Source organism: Rhinoraja longicauda, chromosome 19 (genome assembly GCF_053455715.1).
Source record: "Rhinoraja longicauda isolate Sanriku21f chromosome 19, sRhiLon1.1, whole genome shotgun sequence".
Lineage (NCBI taxonomy): Eukaryota > Metazoa > Chordata > Chondrichthyes > Rajiformes > Arhynchobatidae > Rhinoraja > Rhinoraja longicauda.
Window position 1 is genome coordinate 12,594,575 of NC_135971.1, and position 24,035 is coordinate 12,618,609.

Consider the following 24,035-nt stretch of genomic DNA (forward strand, 5'->3'; position numbering starts at 1 on the left):
GTCGGTGTGGGCAGGTGGGACTAGTGTAGATGGGGCATGTTGGTCGGTGTGGGCAGGTGGGACTAGTGTAGATGGGGCATGTTGGTCGGTGTGGGCAGGTGGGACTAGTGTAGATGGAGCATGTTGGCCGGTGTGGGCAGGTGGGACTAGTGTAGATGGGGCATGTTGGTCGGTGGGGGCAGGTCCACAATCACAACCACGATCATACTTTGCCACAGAAGGCAGTGGAGGCCAATTCACTGGATGTTTTCAAGAGAGAGAGAGACTGAGAGAGAGAGAGTGGGGGGAGAGAGAGAGGGGGGGGGGAGAGAGAGAGAGAAGGGGGAGAGAGAGAGAGAAGGCAGAGAGAGAGAGGGGGGAGAGAGAGGATGCCATGAAAATGCTCGCAGACAACAATTCTTCCTGTGGAGACAGAGAATCACAGTCACACAGCGTGGAAACAGGCCCTTCCTTGATCCCAACTTGCCCACACCGGCCAACATGCCCCATCTACACTAGTCCCACCTGCCCACACCAACCAACATGCCCCATCTACACTAGTCCCACCTGCCCACACCGGCCAACATGCCCCATCTACACTAGTCCCACCTGCCCACACCGGCCAACATGCCCCATCTACACTAGTCCCACCTGCCCACACCGGACAACATGCCCCATCTACACTAGTCCCACCTGCCCACACCGGACAACATGCCCCATCTACACTAGTCCCAACTGCCCACACTGATCAACATGCCCCATCTACACTAGTCCCACCTGCCCACACCGACCAATATGCCCCATCTACACTAGTCCCACCTGCCCACACCGACCAACATGCCCCATCTACACTACTCCCAACCGCCCACACCGACCAACATGCCCCATCTACACTAGTCCCACCTGCCCACACCGACCAATATGCCTCATCTACACTAGTCCCACCTGCCGACACTGACCAACATGCCCCATCTACACTAGTCCTACTAGCCCACACCGACCAACATGCCCCATCTACACTAGTCCTACTAGCCCACACCGACCAACATGCCCTATCTACACTAGTCCCACCCGCCCACACCGACCAACATGCCCCATCTACACTAGTCCCAACTGCCCACACTGACCAACATGCCCCATCTACACTAGACCCACCTGCCCACACCGACCAATATGCCCCATCTACACTAGTCCCACCTGCCCACACCGACCAACATGCCCCATCTACACTGGTCCTACTAGCCCACACCGACCAACATGCCCCATCTACACTAGTCCTACTAGCCCACACCGACCAACATGCCCCATCTACACTAGTCCCACCCGCCCACACCAACCAACATGCCCCATCTACACTAGTCCCACCTGCCCACTCCGGCCAACATGCCCCATCTACACTAGTCCCACCTGCCCACACCGGCCAACATGCCCCATCTACACTAGTCCCACCTGCCCACACCGGCCAACATACCCCATCTACACTAGTCCCACCTGCCCACACCGGCCAACATGCCCCATCTACACTAGTCCCACCTGCCCACACCGGCCAACATGCCCCATCTACACTAGTCCCACCTGCCCACACCGGCCAACATGCCCCATCTACACTAGTCCCAACTGCCCACACTGACCAACATGCCCCATCTACATTAGACCCACCTGCCCACACGACCAATATGCCCCATCTACACTAGTCCCACCTTCCCACACCGACCAACATGCCCCATCTACACTAGTCCTACTAGCCCACACCGACCAACATGCCCCATCTACACTAGTCCTACTAGCCCACACCGACCAACATGCCCCATCTACACTAGTCCCACCCGCCCACACCGACCAACATGCCCCATCTACACTAGTCCCACCTGCCCACACCGACCAACATGTCCCATCTACACTAGTCCCACCTGCCCACACCGACCAACATGCCCCATCTAAACTAGTCCCACCCGCCCACACCAACCAACATGCCCCATCTACACTAGTCCCACCTGCCCACACCGACCAACATGCCCCATCTAAACTAGTCCCACCCGCCCACACCAACCAACATGCCCCATCTACATTAGTCCCACCTGCCCACTCCGGCCAACATGCCCCATCTACACTAGTCCCACCTGCCCACACCGGCCAACATGCCCCATCTACACTAGTCCCACCCGCCCACACCGACCAACATGCCCTATCTACACTAGTCCCACCTGCCCACACCGGCCAACATGCCCCATCTACACTAGTCCCACCTGCCCACACCGGCCAACATGCCCCATCTACACTAGTCCCACCTGCCCACACCGGCCAACATGCCCCATCTACACTAGTCCCACCTGCCCACACCGGCCAACATGCCTCATCTACACTAGTCCCACCTGCCCACACCGGCCAACATGCCCCATCTACACTAGTCCCACCTGCCCACACCGGCCAACATGCCCCATCTACACTAGTCCCACCCGCCCACACCGACCAACATGCCCCATCTACACTAGTCCCACCTGCCCACACCGACCAACATGCCCCATCTACACTAGTCCCACCTGCCCACACCGGCCAACATGCCCCATCGACACTAGTCCCACCTGCCCACACCGGCCAACATGCCCCATCTACAGTAGACCCACCCGCCCACACCGACCAACATGCCCCATCTACACTAGCCCCACCTGCCCACACCGACCAACATGTCCCATCTATACTAGTCCCACCTGCCCACACCAACCAACATGCCCCATCTACACTAGTCCCACCTGCCCACACCGACCAACATGCCCCATCTATACTAGTCCCACCTGCCCACACCGACCAACATGCCCCATCTACACTATTCCCACCTGCCCACACCGACCAACATGCCCCATCTACACTAGTCCCACCTGCCCACACCGACCAACATGCCCCATCTACACTAGTCCCACCTGCCCACACCGACCAACATGCCCCATCTACACTAGTCCCACCTGCCCACACCGGACAACATGCCCCATCTACACTAGTCCCACCTGCCCACACCAGTGAATGTGCTGGCTCGAAGGGCCGAACGGCCTACTCCTGCACCTATTTTTCTATGTTTCTATGATAACACGGAATTGGTGTCAACGGGTGATCGATGGCCAGCATGGTCTCGGTGGGCCGAATGGCCTGTTTCCCTGCAGTGTCTCTGAACTTAGGGCGGTCACGGTGGCGCAGTGGTAGAGTCGCCGCCTCACAGCGCCAGAGACCCGGGTTCGATCCCGACCACGGGCGCTGTCTGTCGGGAGTTTGCACGTTCTCCCCGTGTCCTGCGTGGGTTTTCCCCGGGTGATGTCGGACTTTAGAGACACAGCGTGGAAACTGGCCCTTCGGCCCATCGAGACCGCGCCGACTGGCGATCGCCCTGTACACTCGCGCTATCCTACACACAGTAGGGACATTTTAAAGTCACACAAGCCAATTAACCTGCAAACCGGCACGTGGTCGGAGTGTGGGAGGAAACCGGAGCACCCGGAGAAAACCCACGCAGGTCACGGGGAGAACGTGCAAACTCCACACACGGACAGCGCCCGTGGTCGGGATCGAACCCGGGTCTCTGGCGCCGTGAGGCAGCAACTCTAACGCTGCGCCACCGTGCCACACTTTCTGTACGGAGTTTGCACGTTCTCCCCGTGACCTGCGTGGGTTTTCTCCGAGATCTTCGGTTTCCTCCCACACTCCGAAGACGTGCAGGTTTGTAGGTTAATCGGCTTGGTACAAATGTAAAAATTGTCCCTAGTGTGTGTGTGTGTGTGGGAATAGCGTTGGTGTGCGGGGATCGCCGGTCGGCGCGGACCCGGTGGGCCGAAAGGCCACGTTTCCGCGCTGTATCTCTGAACTAAACGGAACTAATTCCTGCCACTGTCTCTCCCACAGGCGATGGAACAGCTGACGGACTTTAACTACGAGAAGCTTAGCGTTCCCGACGACGCAGCGGCGAACTGCATCTACGTACGCGTCAGGAACAAGGCTGACACGCTGGTGCACCGCTCGGCCGAGGAGTTTCCGGACAGTTCTGTGGTGGGTACCGTAGCCATATAACCATATAACCATATAACCATATAACAACTACAGCATGGAAACAGGCCTGTTCGGCCCTACCAGTCCACGCCGACCACTTTCTCTGACCTAGTCTCATCTACCTGCTCTCAGACCATAACCCTCCAATCCCCTCCCATCCATATACCTATCCAATTTACTCTTAAATAATAAAATCGAGCCTGCCTCCACCACTTCCACCGGAAGCCCATTCCATACAGCCACCACCCTCTGAGTAAAGAAATTACCCCTCATGTTACCCCTAAACTTTTGTCCCTCAATTCTGAAGTTATGTCCCCTTGCTGGAATCTTCCCCACTCTCAAGGGGAAAAGCCTACCCACGTCACCTCTGTCCGTCCCTCTTAAAATGTTAAAAAAAACTCTATCAAGTCCCCCCTCAACCTTCTACGCTCCAAAGAATAAAGACCCAACCTGTTCAACCTCTCTCTGTAGCTTAAGTGCTGAAACCCAGGCAACATTCTAGTAAATCTCCTCTGTACCCTCTCCATTTTGTCGACATCCTTCCTATAATTACAGGCCTCTGGAAAACGGACTTCGGTAAAAGCGGACTCGTTCTGTTAAGAACACAGGCTGCTGGTCACGCTGTGGAGGGCGGTGGGATTGTAATGAGTTCATGAGCGATAGGAGTAGAATTTGGCCATTCGGCCCATCAAGTCCAGAGTTGTAGAGTCATACAACGTGGAAATGGGCCCTTCGGCCCAACTTGCCCGCAACGGCCAACAATCAATAGTCAATAGTCAATAGTGGTTTATTTGTCCCATACACATAAATGTGTAGTGAAATTAAACATTACCCGCAGTTCAACAATAAGACCAATAAGAATAATCAATAAAAATGCAATAACACATACAATCATAAACTAGACAATAGACAATAGACAATAGGTGCAGGAGGAGGCCATTCAGCCCTTCGAGCCAGCACCGCCATTCAATGCGATCATGGCTGATCACTCTCAATCAGTACCCCGTTCCTGCCTTCTCCCCATACCCCCTCACTCCGCTATCCTTAAGAGCTCTATCCAGCTCTCTCTTGAAAGCATCCAACGAACTGGCCTCCACTGCCTTCTGAGGCAGAGAATTCCACACCTTCACCACTCCCTGACTGAAAAAGTTCTTCCTCATCTCCGTTCTAAATGGCCTACCCCTTATTCTTAAACTGTGGCCCCTTGTTCTGGACTCCCCCAACATTGGGAACATGTTTCCTGCCTCTAATGTGTCCAATCCCCTAATTATCTTATATGTTTCAATAAGATCCCCCCTCATCCTTCTATATTCCAGTGTAAACAAACAAAGAGAAACATCCATCACAGTGAGTCTCCTGGTTCCAGCTACACCAGTCCCGCCTGCCCGCGTTTGGTCCATGTCCCTACAAACTTGTCCTATCCGTGTACCAAGGCGAGACACAAAATGCTGTAGTCTGAAGAAGGGTCTCGACCCAAAACGTCACCCATTCCTTCTCTCCAGAGATGTTGCCTGACCCGCTGAGTTACTCCAGCAATTTGCGTCTACTTTCGGTTTAAACCAGCATCTGCAGTTCTTTCCTACAGTATCCATGTACCTGTCGGTTTCTTAAACGTTGGGATAGTCCCAGCCTCAACCACCTCCTCTGGCAGCTTGTTCCATACACCCACCACCCTTTGTCCATAACCCTCCAAACCTATCCTATCCATGTACCTGTCCAAGTGTGTCTTAAACGATGGGATAGTCCCAGCCTCAACCACCTCCTCTGGCACCTTGTTCCATACACCCACCACCCTTTGTGTGAAAAAGTTACCCCTCAGATTCGTATTAAATCTTTTCCCCTTCACCTTGAACCTATGTCCTGTGGTCCTCGATTCTCCTACTCTGGACAAGAGACTCTGTGCATCTACCCGATCTATTCCTCTCATGATTTTATACACCTCTATAAGATCACCCCTCATCCTCCTCGCTCCATGGAATAGAGACCCAGCCTACTCAACCTCTCCCTGTAGCTCACACCCTCTAGTCCTGGCAACATCCTCGTAAATCTTCTCTGAACCTTTTCAAGCTTGCTAACATCTTTCCTATAACATGGTGCCCAGAACTGAACACAATATTCTAAATGCGGTCTCATCAACGTCTTATACAACTGCAACATGACCTCCCAACTTCTATGTTTGGCAATAAACAATAGGTACAGGAGGAGGCCATTCGGCCCTTCGAGCCAGCACCGCCATTCACTGTGATCATGGCTGATCATCCACAATCAGTACCCCGTTCTTGCCCTCTCCCCATACCCCTTGACTCCGCTATCATTAAGAGCTCTATCTAACTCTCTATTGAAAGAATCCAGTGAATTGGCCTCCACTGCCTTTTGAGGCAGAGAATTCCACAGATTTACAACTCCCTCTGGGTGAAAAAGTGTTTCCTCATCTCCGTTCTAAATGGCCTACGCCTTATTCTTAAACTGTGTGTGGCCCCCGGTTCTGGACTCCCCCAACATGGGGAGATGGGAGAGAAGACAGGAACTGATTGTGGGTGATCAGCCATGATCACGGGGTGAATGGCGGTGCTGGCTCGAAGGGCCGAATGGCCTCCTCCTGCATCTATTGTCCATTGAGATTGGCGCGTCATCAGAGCTGGAACGTGGAGGTGCGGTTTTGAAAGGGAGCTTCATTTCCCTAGTTTGCAAAACAACTTAAGTCAGCTGGTTTTTGTGTTGCGATGGGGAATTGCAAGGGCTTGCAGTGAGGGCCAAGATATGTCTTCCCAGCCCAAGCTAACAACCAGCTGCGATCTCCTCTGCATTGGAACAGGTCCATATCTGCCACGTGTCTTGTATACACTGGAATTTAGAAGGATGAGGGGGGATCTTATTGAAACATATAAGATAATTAGGGGATTGGACACATTAGAGGCAGGAAACATGTTCCCAATGTTGGGGGAGTCCAGAACAAGGGGCCACAGTTTAAGAATAAGGGGTAGGCCATTTAGAACGGAGATGAGGAAGAACTTTTTCAGTCAGAGAGTGGTGAAGGTGTGGAATTCTCTGCCTCAGAAGGCAGTGGAGGCCAGTTCGTTGGATGCTTTCAAAAGAGAGCTGGATGGAGCTCTTAATGATAGCGGAGTGAGGGGGTATGGGGAGAAGGCAGGAACGGGGTACTGATTGAGAGTGATCAGCCATGATCGCATTGAATGGCGGTGCTGGCTCGAAGTGCTGAACGGCCTACTCCTGCACCTATTGTCTATTGTCTGTCTCTGGGGGTAACTCTGTCCGCACTCCGTTTTCTTTAGAGATACAGCGAGAATTTCACTTTAAATTTGAATCCATTTTATTAGCCAAGTATGGCAATAGACAACAGACAATAGGTGCAGGAGGAGGCCATTCGGCCCTTCGCTGTGTCTCTAACCTAAACTAAAGTTAGCTGGCAGAGATTCACTGGAGTTTAGAAGGATGAGAGGGGGATCTTATAGAAACATATCAAATTATAAAAGGACTGGAGAAGCTAGATGCAGGAAAAATGTTCCAAATGTTGGGCGAGTCCAGAACCAGGGGCCATACACACAGTCTTAGAATAAAAGGGAGGCCATTTAAAACTGAGGTGAGAAGGAACTTTTTCACCCAGAGAATTTGTTGTGAGTTTGTGGAATTCTCTGCCACAGAAGGCAGTGGAGGCCAATTCACTGGATGGATTTAAAAGAGACCTAGATAGAGCTCTAGGGGCTGGCGGAATCAAGGGATATGGGGAGAAGGCAGGCACGGGTTTCTGATTGTGGATGATCAGCCATGATCACATTGAATGGCGGTGCTGGCTCGAAGGCCCGAATGGCCTCCTCCTGCACCTATTTTCTATGTTTCTATTCTGTTTTATAAAAATCGCCGTAAGTGCCAGAAGGGAAGTGAGAAATATTTTAAGTATCGCTGGCATCTGGAATCGACTAGCGCGATGGAATCTGACTTTTAACCAGACCTTACAGAGGGTACATGTTAAACTCATGTTTTTCAGCTTTTCTCATTTTAATTCCTAGACCCAGGTGTGGTCATAGGTTGTCGTAGGTGTGGTCATAGACAATAGACAATAGACAATAGGAGCAGGAGTAGGCCATTCAGCCCTTCGAGCCTGTACGCACCGCCATTCAATGCGATCATGGCTGATCACTCTCAATCAGTACCCCGTTACTGCCTTCTCCCCATACCCCCTGACTCCGCTATCCTTAAGAGCTCTATCCAGCTCTCTCTTGAAAGCATCCAACGAACTGGCCTCCACTGCCTTCTGAGGCAGAGAATTCCACACCTTCACCACTCTCTGACTGAAAAAGTTCTTCCTCATCTCCGTTCTAAATGGCCTACCCCTTATTCTTAAACTGTGGCGTAGGTTGTCGTAGGTGTGGTCATGGGTTGTCGTAGGTGTGGTCGTAGGTTGTCGTAGGTGTGGTCGTAGGTTGTCGTAGGTTGTCGTCGTGGGTTGTCATAGGTGTGGTCATAGGTTGTCGTAGGTGTGGTCATAGGTTGTCGTAGGTGTGGTCATAGGTTGTCGTAGGTGTGGTCATAGGTTGTCGTAGGTGTGGTCGTAGGTTGTCGTAGGTGTGGTCATAGGTTGTCGTAGGTGTGGTCATAGGTTGTCGTAGGTGTGGTCATCGGTTGTCGTAGGTGTGGTCATAGGTTGTCGTAGGTGTGGTCATCGGTTGTCGTAGGTGTGGTCATAGGTTGTCGTAGGTGTGGTCATAGGTTGTCGTAGGTGTGGTCATAGGTTGTCGTAGGTGTGGTCATAGGTTGTCGTAGGTGTGGTCGTGGTTTGTCGTAGGTGTGGCCGTAGGTTGTCGTAGGTTGTCGTCGTGGGTTGTCATAGGTGTGGTCATAGGTTGTCATAGGTGTGGTCATAGGTTGTCGTAGGTGTGGTCATAGGTTGTCGTAGGTGTGGTCATAGGTTGTCGTAGGTGTGGTCATAGGTTGTCGTAGGTGTGGTCATAGGTTGTCGTAGGTGTGGTCATAGGTTGTCGTAGGTGTGGTCGTGGTTTGTCGTAGGTGTGGCCGTAGGTTGTCGTAGGTGTGGTCATAGGTTGTCGTAGGTGTGGTCATCGGTTGTCGTAGGTGTGGTCGTAGGTTGTCGTAGGTGTGGTCATAGGTTGTCGTAGGTGTGGTCATAGGTTGTCGTAGGTGTGGTCATCGGTTGTCGTAGGTGTGGTCGTAGGTTGTCGTAGGTGTGGTCGTAGGTTGTCGTCCTAAGTCGCGACGATTGGCTCGCCGGTTGTCGGCAGCTCGCCGTAGCTTGACGTCGACTAGGCCTCTAGGCTCGTAAACGCTGGAATTTAGAAGGATGAGAGGGCTTCCTATTGAAACATATAAGATTATTGAGGGATTGGACACGCTAGAGGCAGGATACATGTTCCCAATGTTGGGGGGGGGGGGGGGGGGGGGGGGGTCCAGAACCAGGGGCCTCACACAATTTAAGAATAGAAACATAAAAACATAGAAAATAGGTGCAGGTGTAGGCCATTCGGCCCTTCGAGCCTGCACCGCCATTCAATATGATCATGGCTGATCATCCAACTCAGTATCCTGTACCTGCCTTCTCTCCATACCCCCTGATCCTTTTAGCCACAAGGGCCACATCTAACTCCCTCTTAAATATAGCCAACGAACTGGCCTCAACTACCTTCTGTGGCAGAGAATTCCACAGATTCACCACTCTCTGTGTGAAAAAAAACGTTCTCATCTCGGCTCGTAAGACTTTACCCTTATCCTTAAACTGTGACCCCTTGTTCTGGACTTCCCCAACATCGGGAACAATTTTCCTGCATCTAGCCTGTCCAACCCCTTAAGAATTTTATAAGTTTCTATAAGATCCCCCCTCAATCTTCTAAATTCCAGCGAGTACAAGCCGAGTCTATCCAGTCTTTCTTCATATGAAAGTCCTGCCATCCCAGGAATCAATCTGGTGAACCTTCTCTGTACTCCCTCTATGGCAAGAATGTCTTTCCTCAGATTAGGAGACCAAAACTGTACGCAATACTCCAGGTGTGGTCTCACCAATGCCCTGTACAACTGGTGTGGGAGGAAACCGAAGAATAAGGGGTACGCCATTGAGAACGGAGATGAGGAAAAACTTTTTCAGTCAAAGAGTTGTGAATCTGTCGAACACTCTGCCTCAGAAGGCAGTGGAGGCTAATTCTCTGGATGCTTTCAAGAGAGAGCTAGATAGAGCTCCTAAAGATAGCGGAGTCAGGGGGCTATGGGGGGAGAGGGCAGGAACGGGGTGCTGATTGTGGATGATCAGCCATGATCACGGTGAATGGCGGTGCGTACAGGCTCGAAGGGCCGAATGGCCTCCTCCTGCACCTATTGTCCATTGTCTATTGACTAGGTGGTAGGTGGTCGTAGGTGGACGTCCTAAGTTGTGACGATCGTCTCATCGGTTGTCGGTATCTCACCTTAGCTTGACATCGACTAGGTGGTAGGTTGTAAATGTTGTCCTAGGTTGGTGGGGGGGGGATGGTCCAGTCGCCGGTTTTTTAGCGACCTGCTATGACTATCGCAGTACTTGGGCGACCTGCTATGACTCTTATAAGTAACTGGGTGTCTACCTCAAGAAATAAATTGGACTGGATCGGAAACACCGATGCGCTCTACAAAAAGGGCCAGAGCAGACTGTTCCTGCTGAGGAGACTCGGGTCCTTTGGAGTGCAGGGGGCGCACCTGAGGACCTTCTACCACACGGTGGTGGCATCGGCCATCTTCTCTGGAGTGGTCTGCTGGAGCAGCAGCATCTCAGCGGCGGAAGGGAAGAGACTCGACAGGCCGGTCAGGAAGGCCAGCTCTGTCCTGGGTTGCCCCCTCGACACAGTGCAGGCGGTGGGAGAGAGGAGGACGACGGCAAAGATAACATCGCTGCTGGACAACGACCCCCACCCCATGCAGGACACTGTCACTGCACTGAGTAGCTCCTTCAGTGACAGACTCCTTCACCCCAAGTGCGTGAAGGAGAGATATCGGAGGTCCTTCCTTCCCGCTGCCGTGAGACTGCACAACCAGCACTGCTCCCAGCAGACGAGTCAACAGTAACAGTTAAGGAATACACAGTAAACGGATGACAATTTATCCTTGTGTTTACTTTTATTGAAAACTAGACCAAACCTCTCCTGCATTGATGCAGCACCCTCTCCTTCCCCCCTCCCCCCTCTTTCCTCCCCTCCCCCTCCCTCCCCCCTCTCTCCTACCCTCCCCTCCCACTCCGCTCCCCCCTTCCCCTCCCCCCACTCCATCCCTCTCAACCCCCCTTATCCTCCCTCCACCCCCCCTCACTCCCTCCCTCCTTCGGAGATAGATTTAAACTTTAAAATGTGAATAACTTTAAAAATATAACACCGATTTCAATGAAACTTCTTCCATTAGCACCAAAGGGACGACGGTGAGTACGGTGGGCCTAAAATTGTCACGCTATCGTGTACCGTTTTAGCTGTAGTTCAGGAACAAACAAACAAACAAACAAATAAACAAACGAGAGTTTTAGTATACAGATGAATGATCTCTTGCTATCCACTTTGCTGCTGTAACACTAAATTTCCCCGGTGTGGGACTAATAAAGAAATATATTATTATTATTATTATTATTATTATTATTATTATTATTATTATTATTATTATTATTATTATTATTATTATTATTATTATTATTATTATTATTATTATTATTATTATTATTATTATTATTATTATTATTATTATTAAAAAATCGCCCAAGTGGGACAGGCCCCTTAACCAACTCTCTCTCTCTCTGTTTCTTGTTTCAACCACCAGGCTTTTCAGAAGCTACCAGATTACACGCTGATTCCCGCCTCTTGCACTGAAGTGGCGAAACTGGGAGCGGCCCTCAGTTTTTGCAGCATCCTCATCAATAAGAAATTTTAAGGGCACAGATGGGACCCAGGAAAGATTTCCCCCTCCCCACCCCCCCCCCCCCCCCCCCTCAGCCTCAACTCCACTGTGGAATTTTGGGGAAAAAAATATATTGGCTCTGAATGATGTGGGATGCACAGGAACGCATCAAGAATCCGTGTCTCTCCCGTCTAATCCTTGTGTGTCGTTGCGGGACTAAAAAAACTGCAGGTGCTGGTTTAAATCGAAGGTGGACACAAAATGCCGGAGTAACTCAGCGGGTCAGGCAGCATCTCTGGAGAGAAGGGAATGGGTGACGTTTCGGGTCGAGACCCGTCCTCAGACTGTGTAGAAATAAAAACTCCGCGACTCCCTGCTCCACTCGTCCCTCCCCCACCCAAACCACCCCCCATCCCCAGGTACTTTCTCCTGCAACTGCAGGAGATGCAACACCTGTCCCTTTACCTCTCCCGCCCCCCCCCCCCCCCTCCTCGACTCCATCCAAGGACCCAAACAGTCTTTCCAGGTGAGGCAGAGGTTCACCTGCACCTCCTCCGACCTCATCTACTGTGTCCGCTGTTCCAGGTGTCAACTTCTCCACGTCGGCGAGACCAAGCGCAGGCTCGGCGAGCTTTTTTGGCTCAACACCTCCGCGCAGTCCGCCTTAACCGACCTGATCTCCCGGTGGCTCAGCACTTCAACTCCCACTCCCAGTCTGACCTTTCTGGCCTGGGCCTCCTCCATTGTCAGAGTGAGTCCCAGTGCAAATTGGAGGAACAGCACCTCATATTTCGCTTGGGCAGTTTACACCCCAGCGGTATGAACATTGACTTCTCCAACTTCAGATAGCTCCGTTGTCTCCCCCTTCCCAGTTCTCCCAATGTCATCCTGCCTCCACCTATATCCTTTCTTTGTCCCGCCTCCCCTGACTTTGGTCTGAAGAAGGGTCTCGACCCGAGACGTCACCCATTCCTTCTCTCCAGAGATGCTGTCTGACCCGCTGAGTTACTCCAGCATTTTGTGTCTACCATAGTGTGTACTTGTTAAGCAAACTCGGAGCAGAACAGCAGCACGCCACTGACACCTGCTGGCTCTCGCCCTTACTGCAGCTGTTGCTCTGAGAATTGTTATTGAGTGTGCATGTGTGTGGTTGGGGTGTGTATGTGTGTGTGGTGGGTGTGTGTGTGCGGTGTGTGTATGTGTGTGTGTGGGGTGGGTGTGTAGGTGTGTGTGTGTGTGGGGGGGTGTGCGTGTGTATGTGAGTGTGTGATTTACAGAAAATGTGGATCCTTAGCTTTCTGGAACTAATTTCCTTTGATGTTTAGGGATTTAAAAAAAAAAGTTTATGTTTATCAAAATGCTTTGAGCTCGATTCTGAACAATATATTTCACTTTGAAGGCAGACACGAAATGCTGGAGTAACTCAGCGGGACAGGCAGCATCTCTGGAGAAAAGGAATGGGCGACGTTTCGGGGCGAGACACTTCTTCGGACTTGACCCAAAACGTCACCCATTCCTTCTCTCCAGAGATGCTGCCTGTCCCGCTGAGTTACTCTAGCATTGTGTGTCTACCTTCTCTCCAGAGATGCTGCCTGTCCCGCTGAGTTACGCCAGCCTTTTGTGTCTATATCTTAGATTTCAACCAACAACTGCAGTCTTTTCCTGCATATTATATTTCACTTTAGTCTTTCCGTTTTCCGTTCCTTCTCCAGCCACCCTCTCCTGCCATCTGTGTATTGACCTGAAATTGAGGGTGGGGGATGGAAACAAAGTGCCTATTTGCCTCTACAATGCTGACTGACTATGACTGGAGCTAACTGCCGGAACACTGAGCCTTACATAGAAACATAGAAAATAGTGCAGGAGGAGGCCATTCGGCCCTTCGAGCCAGCGCCATCATTCACTGTGATCGCGGCTGATCATCCACAATCAGTAACCCGTGCCTGTCTTAGACAATAGACAATAGGTGCTGGAGTAGGCCATTCGGCCCCTCGAGCCAGCACCGCCATTCACTGTGATCATGGCTGATCATCCACAATCAGTATCCCGTTCCTGCCTTCTCTCCATACCCCCTGATTCCGCTATCATTAAGAGCTCTATCGAGCTCTCTCTTGAAAGCATCCAGAGAATTGGCCCCCACTGCCTTCTGAGGCAGAGAATTCCACAGATTTACAAGAACACAAGAACACAAGAAAATAGGAGCAGGAGTAGGCCAACCGGCCCCTCGAGCCCGCTCCGCCATTCAATATGATCATGGCTGATCCCACCCCAACCCCCTTCCCACTATCGCCCTTCTTCCCACCCAAAAGAACCGTGTGATCTCCTGACTGAAAAGGTTTTTCCTCATCTCCATTCTAAATGGCCTACCCCTTATTATTAAACTGTGTGTGGCCCCTGGTTCGGGACTCCCCCAACATTGGGAACATGTTTCCTGCCTCTAGCGTGTCCAATCCCTTAATAATCTTATATGTTTCAATAAGATCCCCTCTCATTCTTCCAAATTCCAGCGTTTACAAGCCCAGTCACTCCTGCCTTCTCCCTATATCCCTTGATTCCGCTAGTCCCTTGAGCTCTATCTAACTCTCGTTTAAATTCATCCAGTGAATCGGCCTCCACTGCCCTCTGTGGCAGAGAATTCAACAAATTCACGCCAAATTCTCTGGGAGAAAAGGGTTTTTTTTCTCACCTCAGTTTTAAATGGCCTCCCCTTTGTTCTTAGACTGTGTGGCCCCTGGTTCTGGACTTCCCCCATCTTCCACTGTTCTCTCAACCAAATGCAGAGAAGCAGAGGTGCCTCAACCAAATGCAGAGAAGCAGAAATGCAGAGGTGCCTCATTGGGTTGATGGGTTGAAGTGCCTCTCCTGAATCCTTTGGCCAAGTGCGTGTGTGCATTCATGAAAAGCTCTCTTGCGGGATTACACACCGATCAGCCAAAACATTATGACCACTGACAGGCGAAGCGAATAACATTGATTATCTTGTTACAATGGCACCTGTCAAGGGGTGGGATATATTAGGCAGCAAGTGAACAGTCAGTTCTTGAAGTTGACGTGTTGGATGCAGGAGAAATGGGCAGGAGTAAAGACCCGAGCCACTTTGACAAGGGCCAAATTATTATGGCAAGACGACTGGGTCAGAGCATCTGTGAAACGGCAAGGCTTGTTGGTTGCTCCCGGTCAGCAGTGGTGAGTACCGACCAACAGTGGTCCGAGGAGGGACAAACCACAAACCGGCGACAGGCAGGGTGTTGGGCGCCCAAGGCTCATCGATGCGCGAGGGCAACGAAGGCTATCCCGTCTGGTCCGAACCGACAGAAGGTCGACTGTGGCACAAGTCACAGAAATTTTTAATGGTGTTGACAATACACAGTGCATCGCACCCTGCTGCGTATGGGGCTGCACACGGAGGACCGACAGCATATTAGGCGGGTGGGCATAATGTTTTGGCTCATCAGTGTATATTCTTGTTGGCCTTGTAGTTTGATCTTCCAACGTATCTCCTCGACCAGGATCTGAACGAGGAAGGGCCAGTCTGATCTGCCCTCTTCTTTTGTGTCGTTGTGTTCCTATTTTGTAAACAACTCTCCAGAAATAAACGACTTTGCAATTTCTGATCCATCCTTCTGTTTTACGTTTCGGAGGTGCGACATGGTAACTGTGCATTGTTCCCTGAAGGTGGAATCTCATGTGGATAGGGTGGTGAAGTAGGCGTTTGGTATGCTTGCCTTTATAAATCAGAGCATCGTGTATAGAAGTTGGGACGTAATGTTGAAATTGTACAGGGCATTGGTGAGGCCGAATCTGGAGTATGGTGTGCAGTTCTGGTCGCCAAATTATAGGAAGGATGTCGACAAAATGGAGAGGGTACAGAGGAGATTTACTAGAATGTTGCCTGGGTTTCAGCACTTAAGCTACAGAGAGAGGTTGAACAGGTTGGGTCTTTATTCTTTGGAGCGTAGAAGGTTGAGGGGGGACTTGATAGAGGTTTTTAACATTTTGAGAGGGACGGACAGAGTTGACGTGGGTAGGCTTTTCCCTTTGAGAGTGGGGAAGATTCCAACAAGGGGACATAGCTTCAGAATTGAGGGACAAAAGTTTAGGGGTAACATGAGGGATAACTTCTTTACTCAGAGGGTGGTGGGTGTATGGAGTGGGCTTCCGGTGGAAGTGGTGGAGGCAGGCTGGATTTTATTATTTAAGAGTAAATTGGATAGGTATATGGATAAGAGGGGATTGGAGGGTTATGGTCTGAGTGCAGGTAGATGAGACTAGGTCAGAGAAAGTGGTCGGCGTGGACTGGTAGGGCCGAACGGGCCTGTTTCCGTGCTGTAGTTGTTATATGGTTATATGGTCCTTCGAGAACTTAACTGAACTTCGAAAGTAACGAGATTATTTTAAGTACCAGTTAACGATTCGAAACTGTGGTCAATTCGATACACAAAGGTTCCCCTGATGTGCTTGGCCATCAGTCTTCAGTTACACCATGGGTTGTGAAACTGAATTAAGGCAGAGCATGAAGTCGTTTGGCCATTATCAGACATGGGACATAAGAAGCAGAAGTAGGACCATTCGGCCCATCGAATCTGCTTCTCCATTCGTTCATGGCTGATCTATCTCTCCCTCCTAACCCCATTCTCCTGCCTTCTCTCCATCACCCCTGACACCCGCACTAATCAAGAATCTATCTATCTCTGCCTTAACAAAATATCCATTGACTTGGCCTCCACAGCCGTCCGTGGCAAAGAATTCCACAGATTCTTAGATTTTTTAGATTTAGAGATACAGCGCAGAAACAGGCCCTTCGGCCCACCGATCCCCACACACTAACACTATCCTACACCCACTAGGGACATTTTTTACATTTGCCCAGCCAATTAACCTACAAACCTGTACGTCTTTGGAGTGTGGGAGGAAACCGAAGATCTTGGAGAAAACCCACGCATGTCACGGGGAGAACGTACAAACTCCATACAGACAGCGCCCGTAGTCAGGATCGAACCTGAGTCTCTGGCGCTGCATTCGCTGCAAGGCGGCAACTCTACCGCTGCGCCACCGTGCCGCCACACCTACCTGCCTGAAGAAATTCCTCCTCATCTCCACCCTAAAGGTACGCCCTTTTATTCTGAGGCTGTGTCCTCTGGTCCTAGACCCTTCCTCTTCTGGAAACATCCTCTCCACATCCCCTCCTCTGCCTAGGCATTTCGTTATTCGGGCAGTAGTATCAACTGCAGGCGAATAGGGCGTATTGAGAAAAATCGCACTTCCCAGTTTGGTGTCAAGTACTTATTAGGCACAATTGTTCTGTCTCACACCTCACAAAACGGTCTGAGCTCCAGGGAGAGGTTGAGGAGGCCTGGACACTATCTCCTTGTAGCAGGGGAGGGTGAGGGGTGAACTTATAGAGGTGTACTTGACCAAGTGGACCTGTTGGGCCCAATCCTCTCCTGCATTGGTGCAGCACCCTCTCCTCCCCCCCACTCCCCTCCTCCCCCTTCCTCCCTGCCTCCACTCCCCTCCCTCCCCCCTCACTCCACCCTCATGCCCTACCCCCTACACCTCCCTCACTCCACCACCCCCCCTCCTTCCCCCTCAATCCATTCCCCCCTCACGCTCACTACCTCAACCTACCATCTGCCTCCACTCAACCTCCCCTTCTCCCTCCCTCCTTCCCCCTCAATCCCTACCCCCTCCAGCTCACTCCCTCAACCTCTCCTCTGCCTCCACTCCACCTCCCCTTCTCCCTCCCTCCCCTCCCCCTCAATCCCTCCTTCCCCCTCAATCCCTCCTCCCCTACCCCCTCCCTCCACCCCGTCCCTCCTCCCACTCTCCCCTTCCCCCTACTTCCCTCCCCACCTCCTCCCTCCACCCCCCCCTTCAGCTCCATCCAACTGAATTTAAAAGAGAGATGTTGGCCTTCATAACGAGAGGATTAGAGTACAGGTGTAAAGAGGTCTTTCTGCAGTTGTACAGGGCCCTGGTAAGACCACATCTGGAGTATTGTGTACAGTTTTGGTCTCCTAATTTGAGGAAGGACATCCTTGTAATTGAGGCAGTGCAGCGTAGGTTCACGAGATTGATCCCTGGGATGGTGGGACTGTCATACGAGGAAAGATTGAAAAGTTTAGGCTTGTATTCACTGTAGTTTAGAAGGATGAGAGGGGATGTTATCGAGACGTATAAAATTATAAAAAGGACTGGACAAGCTAGATGCAGGAAAAATGCTCCCAATTTTGGGGGAGTCCAGAACCAGGGGCCACAGTCTTAGAATAAAGGGGAGGACAGTTGAAACTGAGGTGAGAAGAAACTTTTTCACCCAGAGAATTTGTTGTGAACTTGTGTGATTCTCTGCCACAGAGGGCAGTGGAGGCCAATTCACTGTATGAATTTAAGAGAGAGTTAGATAGAGCTCGACGGGCTGGCGGATCAAAGGGATATGGGGAGAAGGCAGGCACGGTTATTGATTGTTAACGATCAGCCATGATCACAATGAATGGCAGTGCTGGCTCGAAGGGCCGAATGGCCTCCTCCTGCACCTATTTTCAATGTTTCTCTGCTTCCAAACTACAACCCCATAACTTTAGTTGCTGACTGTACTAAGAACTGCACGATTGGTCTATTACACGTCCCACCTCTGCACAGAAACTTTCATCTTAAAAAAACCCTCCACTTTCAGATACCTCTCGTGTCTATTTTTAAAAGGCCTCCAGCGAGCTCGTAGTTTAGAATGAAGACGGACGCACAAAACGCCCGTGTAACTCAGCGGGGGACAGGCAGCATCTCCGGAGACAAAGAGTGGGCGACGTTTCGGGTCGCGACCCTTCTTCAGACCCCTTTAGCATCCCTGCTGGATTGAAAGAGATGGGCGTCACATCTCTGCGGAATATCACAACAATTTATTGCAGCACGGTGGCGCAGCGGTAGAGTTGCTGCCTCACGGCGACGTGGACCCGGGTTGGATCCAGACTCCGGGCGCTGTCTGTACGGAGTTTGCACGTTCTCCCCGTGGCCGCGTGGATTTTCTCCGGCTGCTCTGGTTTCAATAGACAATAGACAATAGACAATAGGTGCAGGAGTAGGCCATTCAGCCCTTCGAGCCAGCACCGCCATTCAATGCGATCATGGCTGATCACTCTCAATCAGTACCCCGTTCCTGCCTTCTCCCCATACCCCCTAACTCCGCTATCCTTAAGAGCTCTATCCAGCTCTCTCTTGAAAGCATCCAACGAACTGGCCTCCACTGCCTTCTGAGGCAGAGAATTCCACACCTTCACCACTCTCTGACTGAAAATGTTCTTCCTCATCTCCGTTCTAAATGGCCTACCCCTTATTCTTAAACTGTGGCCCCTTGTTCTGGACTCCCCCAACATTGGGAACATGTTATCTGCCTCTAATGTGTCCAATCCCCTAATTATCTTATATGTTTCAATAAGATCCCACCTCATCCTTCTAAATTCCAGTGTATACAAGCCCAATCGCTCCAGCCTTTCAACATACGACAGTCCCGCCATTCCGGGAATTAACCTAGTGAACATACGCTGCACGCCCTCCATAGCAAGAATATCCTTCCTCAAATTTGGAGACCAAAACTGCACACAGTACTCCAGGTGCGGTCTCACCAGGGCCCGGTACAACTGTAGAAGGACCTCTTTGCTCCTATACTCAACTCCTCTTGTTATGAAGGCCAACATTCCATTGGCTTTCTTCACTGCCTGCTGTACCTGCATGCTTCCTTTCATTGGCTGATGCACTAGGACACCCAGATCTCGTTGAACTCCCCCTCCTCCTAACTTGACACCATTCAGATAATAATCTGCCTTTCTATTCTTGCTTCCAAAGTGAATAACCTCACACTTATCTACATTAAACTGCATCTGCCATGTATCCGCCCACTCACACAACCTGTCCAAGTCACCCTGCAGCCTTATTGCATCTTCCTCACAATTCACACTACCCCCCAACTTAGTATCATCTGCAAATTTGCTAATGGTACTTTTAATCCCTTCATCTAAGTCATTGATGTATACCGTAAATAGCTGGGGTCCCAGCACCGAACCTTGCGGTACCCCACTGGTCACTGCCTGCCATTCCGAAAGGGACCCATTTATCCCCACTCTTTGCTTTCTGTCTGTCAACCAATTTTCTATCCATGTCAGTACCCTACCCCCAATACCATGTGCCCTAATTTTGCCCACTAATCTCCTATGTGGGACCTTGTCGAAGGCTTTCTGAAATTCGAGGTACACCACATCCACTGACTCTCCCTTGTCAATTTTCCTAGTTACATCCTCAAAAAATTCCAGTAGATTTGTCAAGCATGATTTCCCCTTCGTAAATCCATGCTGACTCGGAATGATCCCGTTACTGCTATCCAAATGCTCAGCAATTTCGTCTTTTATAATTGACTCCAGCATCTTCCCCACCACTGATGTCAGACTAACTGGTCTATAATTACCCGTTTTCTCTCTCCCTCCTTTCTTAAAAAGTGGGATAACATTTGCTATCCTCCAATCCACAGGAACTGATCCTGAATCTATAGAACATTGAAAAATGATCTCCAATGCTTCCACTATTTCTAGAGCCACCTCCTTAAGTACTCTGGGATGCAGACCATCAGGCCCTGGGGATTTATCAGCCTTCAGTCCCATCAGTCTACCCAAAACCATTTCCTGCCTAATGTGGATTTCCTTCAGTTCCTCCATCACCCTAGGTTCTCCGGCCCCTAGAACATTTGGGAGATTGTGTGTATCTTCCTCAGTGAAGACAGATCCAAAGTAACGGTTTAACTCGTCTGCCATTTCTTTGTTCCCCATAATAAATTCCCCTGCTTCTGTCTTCAAGGGACCCACATTTGCCTTGACTATTTTTTCCTCTTCACGTACCTAAAAAAACTTTTGTTATCCTCCTTTATATTATTGGCTAATTTACCCTCGTACCTCATCTTTTCTCCCCGTATTGCCTTTTTAGTTAACTTTTGTTGCTCTTTAAAAGAGTCCCAATCCTCTGTCTTCCCACTCTTCTTTGCTATGTTATACTTCCTCTCCTTAATTTTTATGCTGTCCCTGACTTCCCTCGTCAGCCACAGGTGTCTCTTACTCCCCTTAGAGTCTTTCCACCTCTTTGGAATAAATTGATCCTGCAACCTCTGCATTATTCCCAGGAATACCTGCCATTGCTGTTCTACCGTCTTCCCTGCTAGGGCCTCCTTCCAATCAATTTTGGCCAGCTCCTGCCTCATGCCTCTGTAATCCCCTTTGCTATACTGTAATACCGACACTTCCGATTTTCCCTTCTGCCTTTCCATTTGCAGAGTAAAACTTATCATGTTGTGATCACTGCCTCCTAATGGCTCTTTTACCTCTAGTCCCCTTATCAGATCAGGATCATTACACAACACTAAATCCAGAATTGCCTTCTCCCTGGTAGGCTCCAGTACAAGCTGTTCTAAGAATCCATCTCGAAGGCACTCTACAAACTCTCTTTCCTGGGGTCCATTTCCAACCTGATTTTCCCAGTCTACCTGCAGGTTAATGTCGGTTAATTGGCTTCAATAAAATTGTAAATTGTCCCTAATGTGTGTAGAAACATAGAAAATAGGTGCATACGGAGGCCATTCGGCCCTTCGAGCCAGCCATTCTTTGTGATCATCCACAATCGGTGCCCAACTTCTCCCCATATCCCTTGATTCCTCTAGTCCCTAGAGCTCTATCTAACTCTCTTAAACCCATCCAGTGATTTGGCCTCCACTGCCCTCTGTGGCAGAGAATTCCACAAACTCACAACAAATTCTCTAGCTGAAAAAGTTCCTTCTCACCTGAGTTTTAAATGGCCTCCCCTTTATTCTAAGACTGTGGCTCCTGGTTCTGGACTCGCCCAATATTGGGAACTATTTTCCTGCATCTAGCTTGTCCAGTCCTGTTATAATTTTATATGTTTCTATAAGATCCCCTCTCATCCTTCTAAACTCCAGTGAATACAAGCCTAGTCTTTTCAATCTTTCCTCATATGACAGTCCCGCCATCCCAGGGATCAATTTCGTGAACCTACGCTGCACTGCCTCAATTACAAGGATGTCCTTCCTCAAATTAGACCAAAACTGCCCACAATAGTCCAGATGTGGTCTTACCAGGACCCTGTCCAACTGCAGAAGAACCTCTTTACTCCTATACTGAAATCCTCTCGTTATGAAGGCCAACATGCCATTAGCTTTCTTCGCTGTTTAGGATAGTGTTGATGTGCGTGGATCGCTGGTCGGCGTTGACTTTGAGGGCCGACCAGCTGGGAGGCTGGGAGGAAACCAGAGCACCTGGCTGCGTCTCTAAAAAAAACCCTGCACTTTCGGTTATCTGTATCTATTTTTATAAGGCTTCGAGCCAGTACGTGTTTTAGAAACTCTACCGGACTGAAATAGAAGGGCGCTTGTACAAATAGCCACACGTCTACGGAATTTCTCAATAACTGTTGCCGCACAGTGGCGCAGCGGTAGAGTTGCTGCCTCACGGCGCCGGAGACCCGAGTTCGATCCTGACTACTGTGCATACGTTGTACAGCCATGATCACATTGAATGGCGCCGGAGACCCGAGTTCGACCCTGACTACTGTACATACGTTGTACAGCCATGATCACATTGAATGGCGGTGTTGGCTCGAAGGGCCGAAAGGACTACTCCTGGACCTATTTCCTATGTTTCTAAGTGAAGCATCTGGGGTTGTGTAATCCTATTCTTGATTGTGAATTTACAGAATCACTCAACTGCCTTCACTGGATGGCGTCTGTCTGTCTGTCTGTCTGTCTGTCTGTCTGTCTGTCTGTCTGTCTGTCTGTCTGTCTGTCTGTCTGTCTGTCTGTCTGTCTGTCTGTCTGTCTGTCTGTCTGTCTGTCTGTCTGTCTGTCTGTCTGTCTGTCTGTCTGTCTGTCTGTCTGTCTGTCTGTCTGTCTGTCTGTCTGTCTGTCTGTCTGTCTGTCTGATTTGTACCAGCATCTGCAGTTATTTTCTTACAGACAGACAGACAGACAGACAGACAGACAGACAGACAGACAGACAGACAGACAGACAGACAGACAGACAGACAGACAGACAGACAGACAGACAGACAGACAGACTGTCTGTCTGTAAGAAAATAACTGCAGATGCTGGTACAAATCGAAGGTATTTATTCGCAAAATGCTGGAGTAACTCAGCAGGTCAGACAGCATCTCAGAAGAGAAGGAATGGATGATGTTTCAGGTCGAGACCCTTCTTCAGACTGATGTCAGGGGGGGCTGGACAAAGGAAGGATTATGTTTGTATGTATGTTTGTATGTATGTATGTATGTATGTATGTATGTATGTATGAATGTATAGAAACATAGAAACATAGAAACATAGAAAATAGGTGCAGGAGTAGGCCATTCGGCCCTTCGAGCTTGCACCGCCATTCAATATGATCATGGCTGATCATCCAGCTCAGTATCCTGTACCTGCCTTCTCTCCATACCCCTGATCACTTTGGCAATTTGGGCCACATCTAACTCCCTCTTAAATATAGCCAATGAACTGGCCTCAACTACCTTCTGTGGCAGAGAATTCCACAGACTCACCACTCTCTGTGTGAAGAAATGTTTTCTCATCTCGATCCTAAAAGACTTCCCCCTTATCCTTAAGCTGTGACCCCTGGTTCTGGACTCCCCCAACATCGGGAACAATCTTCCCGCATCTAGCCTCTCCAACCCTTTAAGAATTTTATATGTTTCTATAAGATTCCCCCTCAGTCTTCTAAATTCCAGCGAGTACAAGCCCAGTCTATCCAGTCTTTCCTCATATGTAAGTCCCGCCATCCCAGGGATTAATCTGGTGAACCTTGTCTGTACTCCCTCTAAGGCAAGAACGTCTTTCCTCAGGTTAGGAGACCAAAACTGCACACAATACTCCAGGTGCGGTCTCACCAAGGCCCTGTACAACTGCAGCAGAACCTCCCTGCTCCTAAACTCAAATCCTCTTGCTATGAATGCCAACATACCATTCGCTTTCTTCACTGCCTGCTGCACCTGCATGCTTGCTTTCAATGACTGGTGCACCATGACACCCAGGTCACGTTGCATCTCCCCTTCTCCCAATCGGTCACCATTCAGGTAATACTCTGCTTTCCTGTTCTTGCCGCCAAAGTGGATA

At 50.1% G+C, this 24,035-nt stretch overlaps 1 protein-coding gene across 1 annotated transcript in view; it reads left to right on the forward strand.

Moving 5' to 3' along the window:
* The window catches only part of LOC144602849 (N(G),N(G)-dimethylarginine dimethylaminohydrolase 1-like), a 45,569-nt gene extending 33,650 nt beyond the window's left edge, over window positions 1-11,919 (forward strand). Inside the window, exons 6-7 of the mRNA XM_078415971.1 lie at window positions 3,868-4,011; window positions 11,809-11,919. Of these exons, the coding sequence (XP_078272097.1) occupies window positions 3,868-4,011; window positions 11,809-11,919 (255 nt within the window). The remainder of the gene's footprint in view (window positions 1-3,867; window positions 4,012-11,808) is intronic.
* The last annotated feature ends 12,116 nt before the right edge of the window (window positions 11,920-24,035 follow it).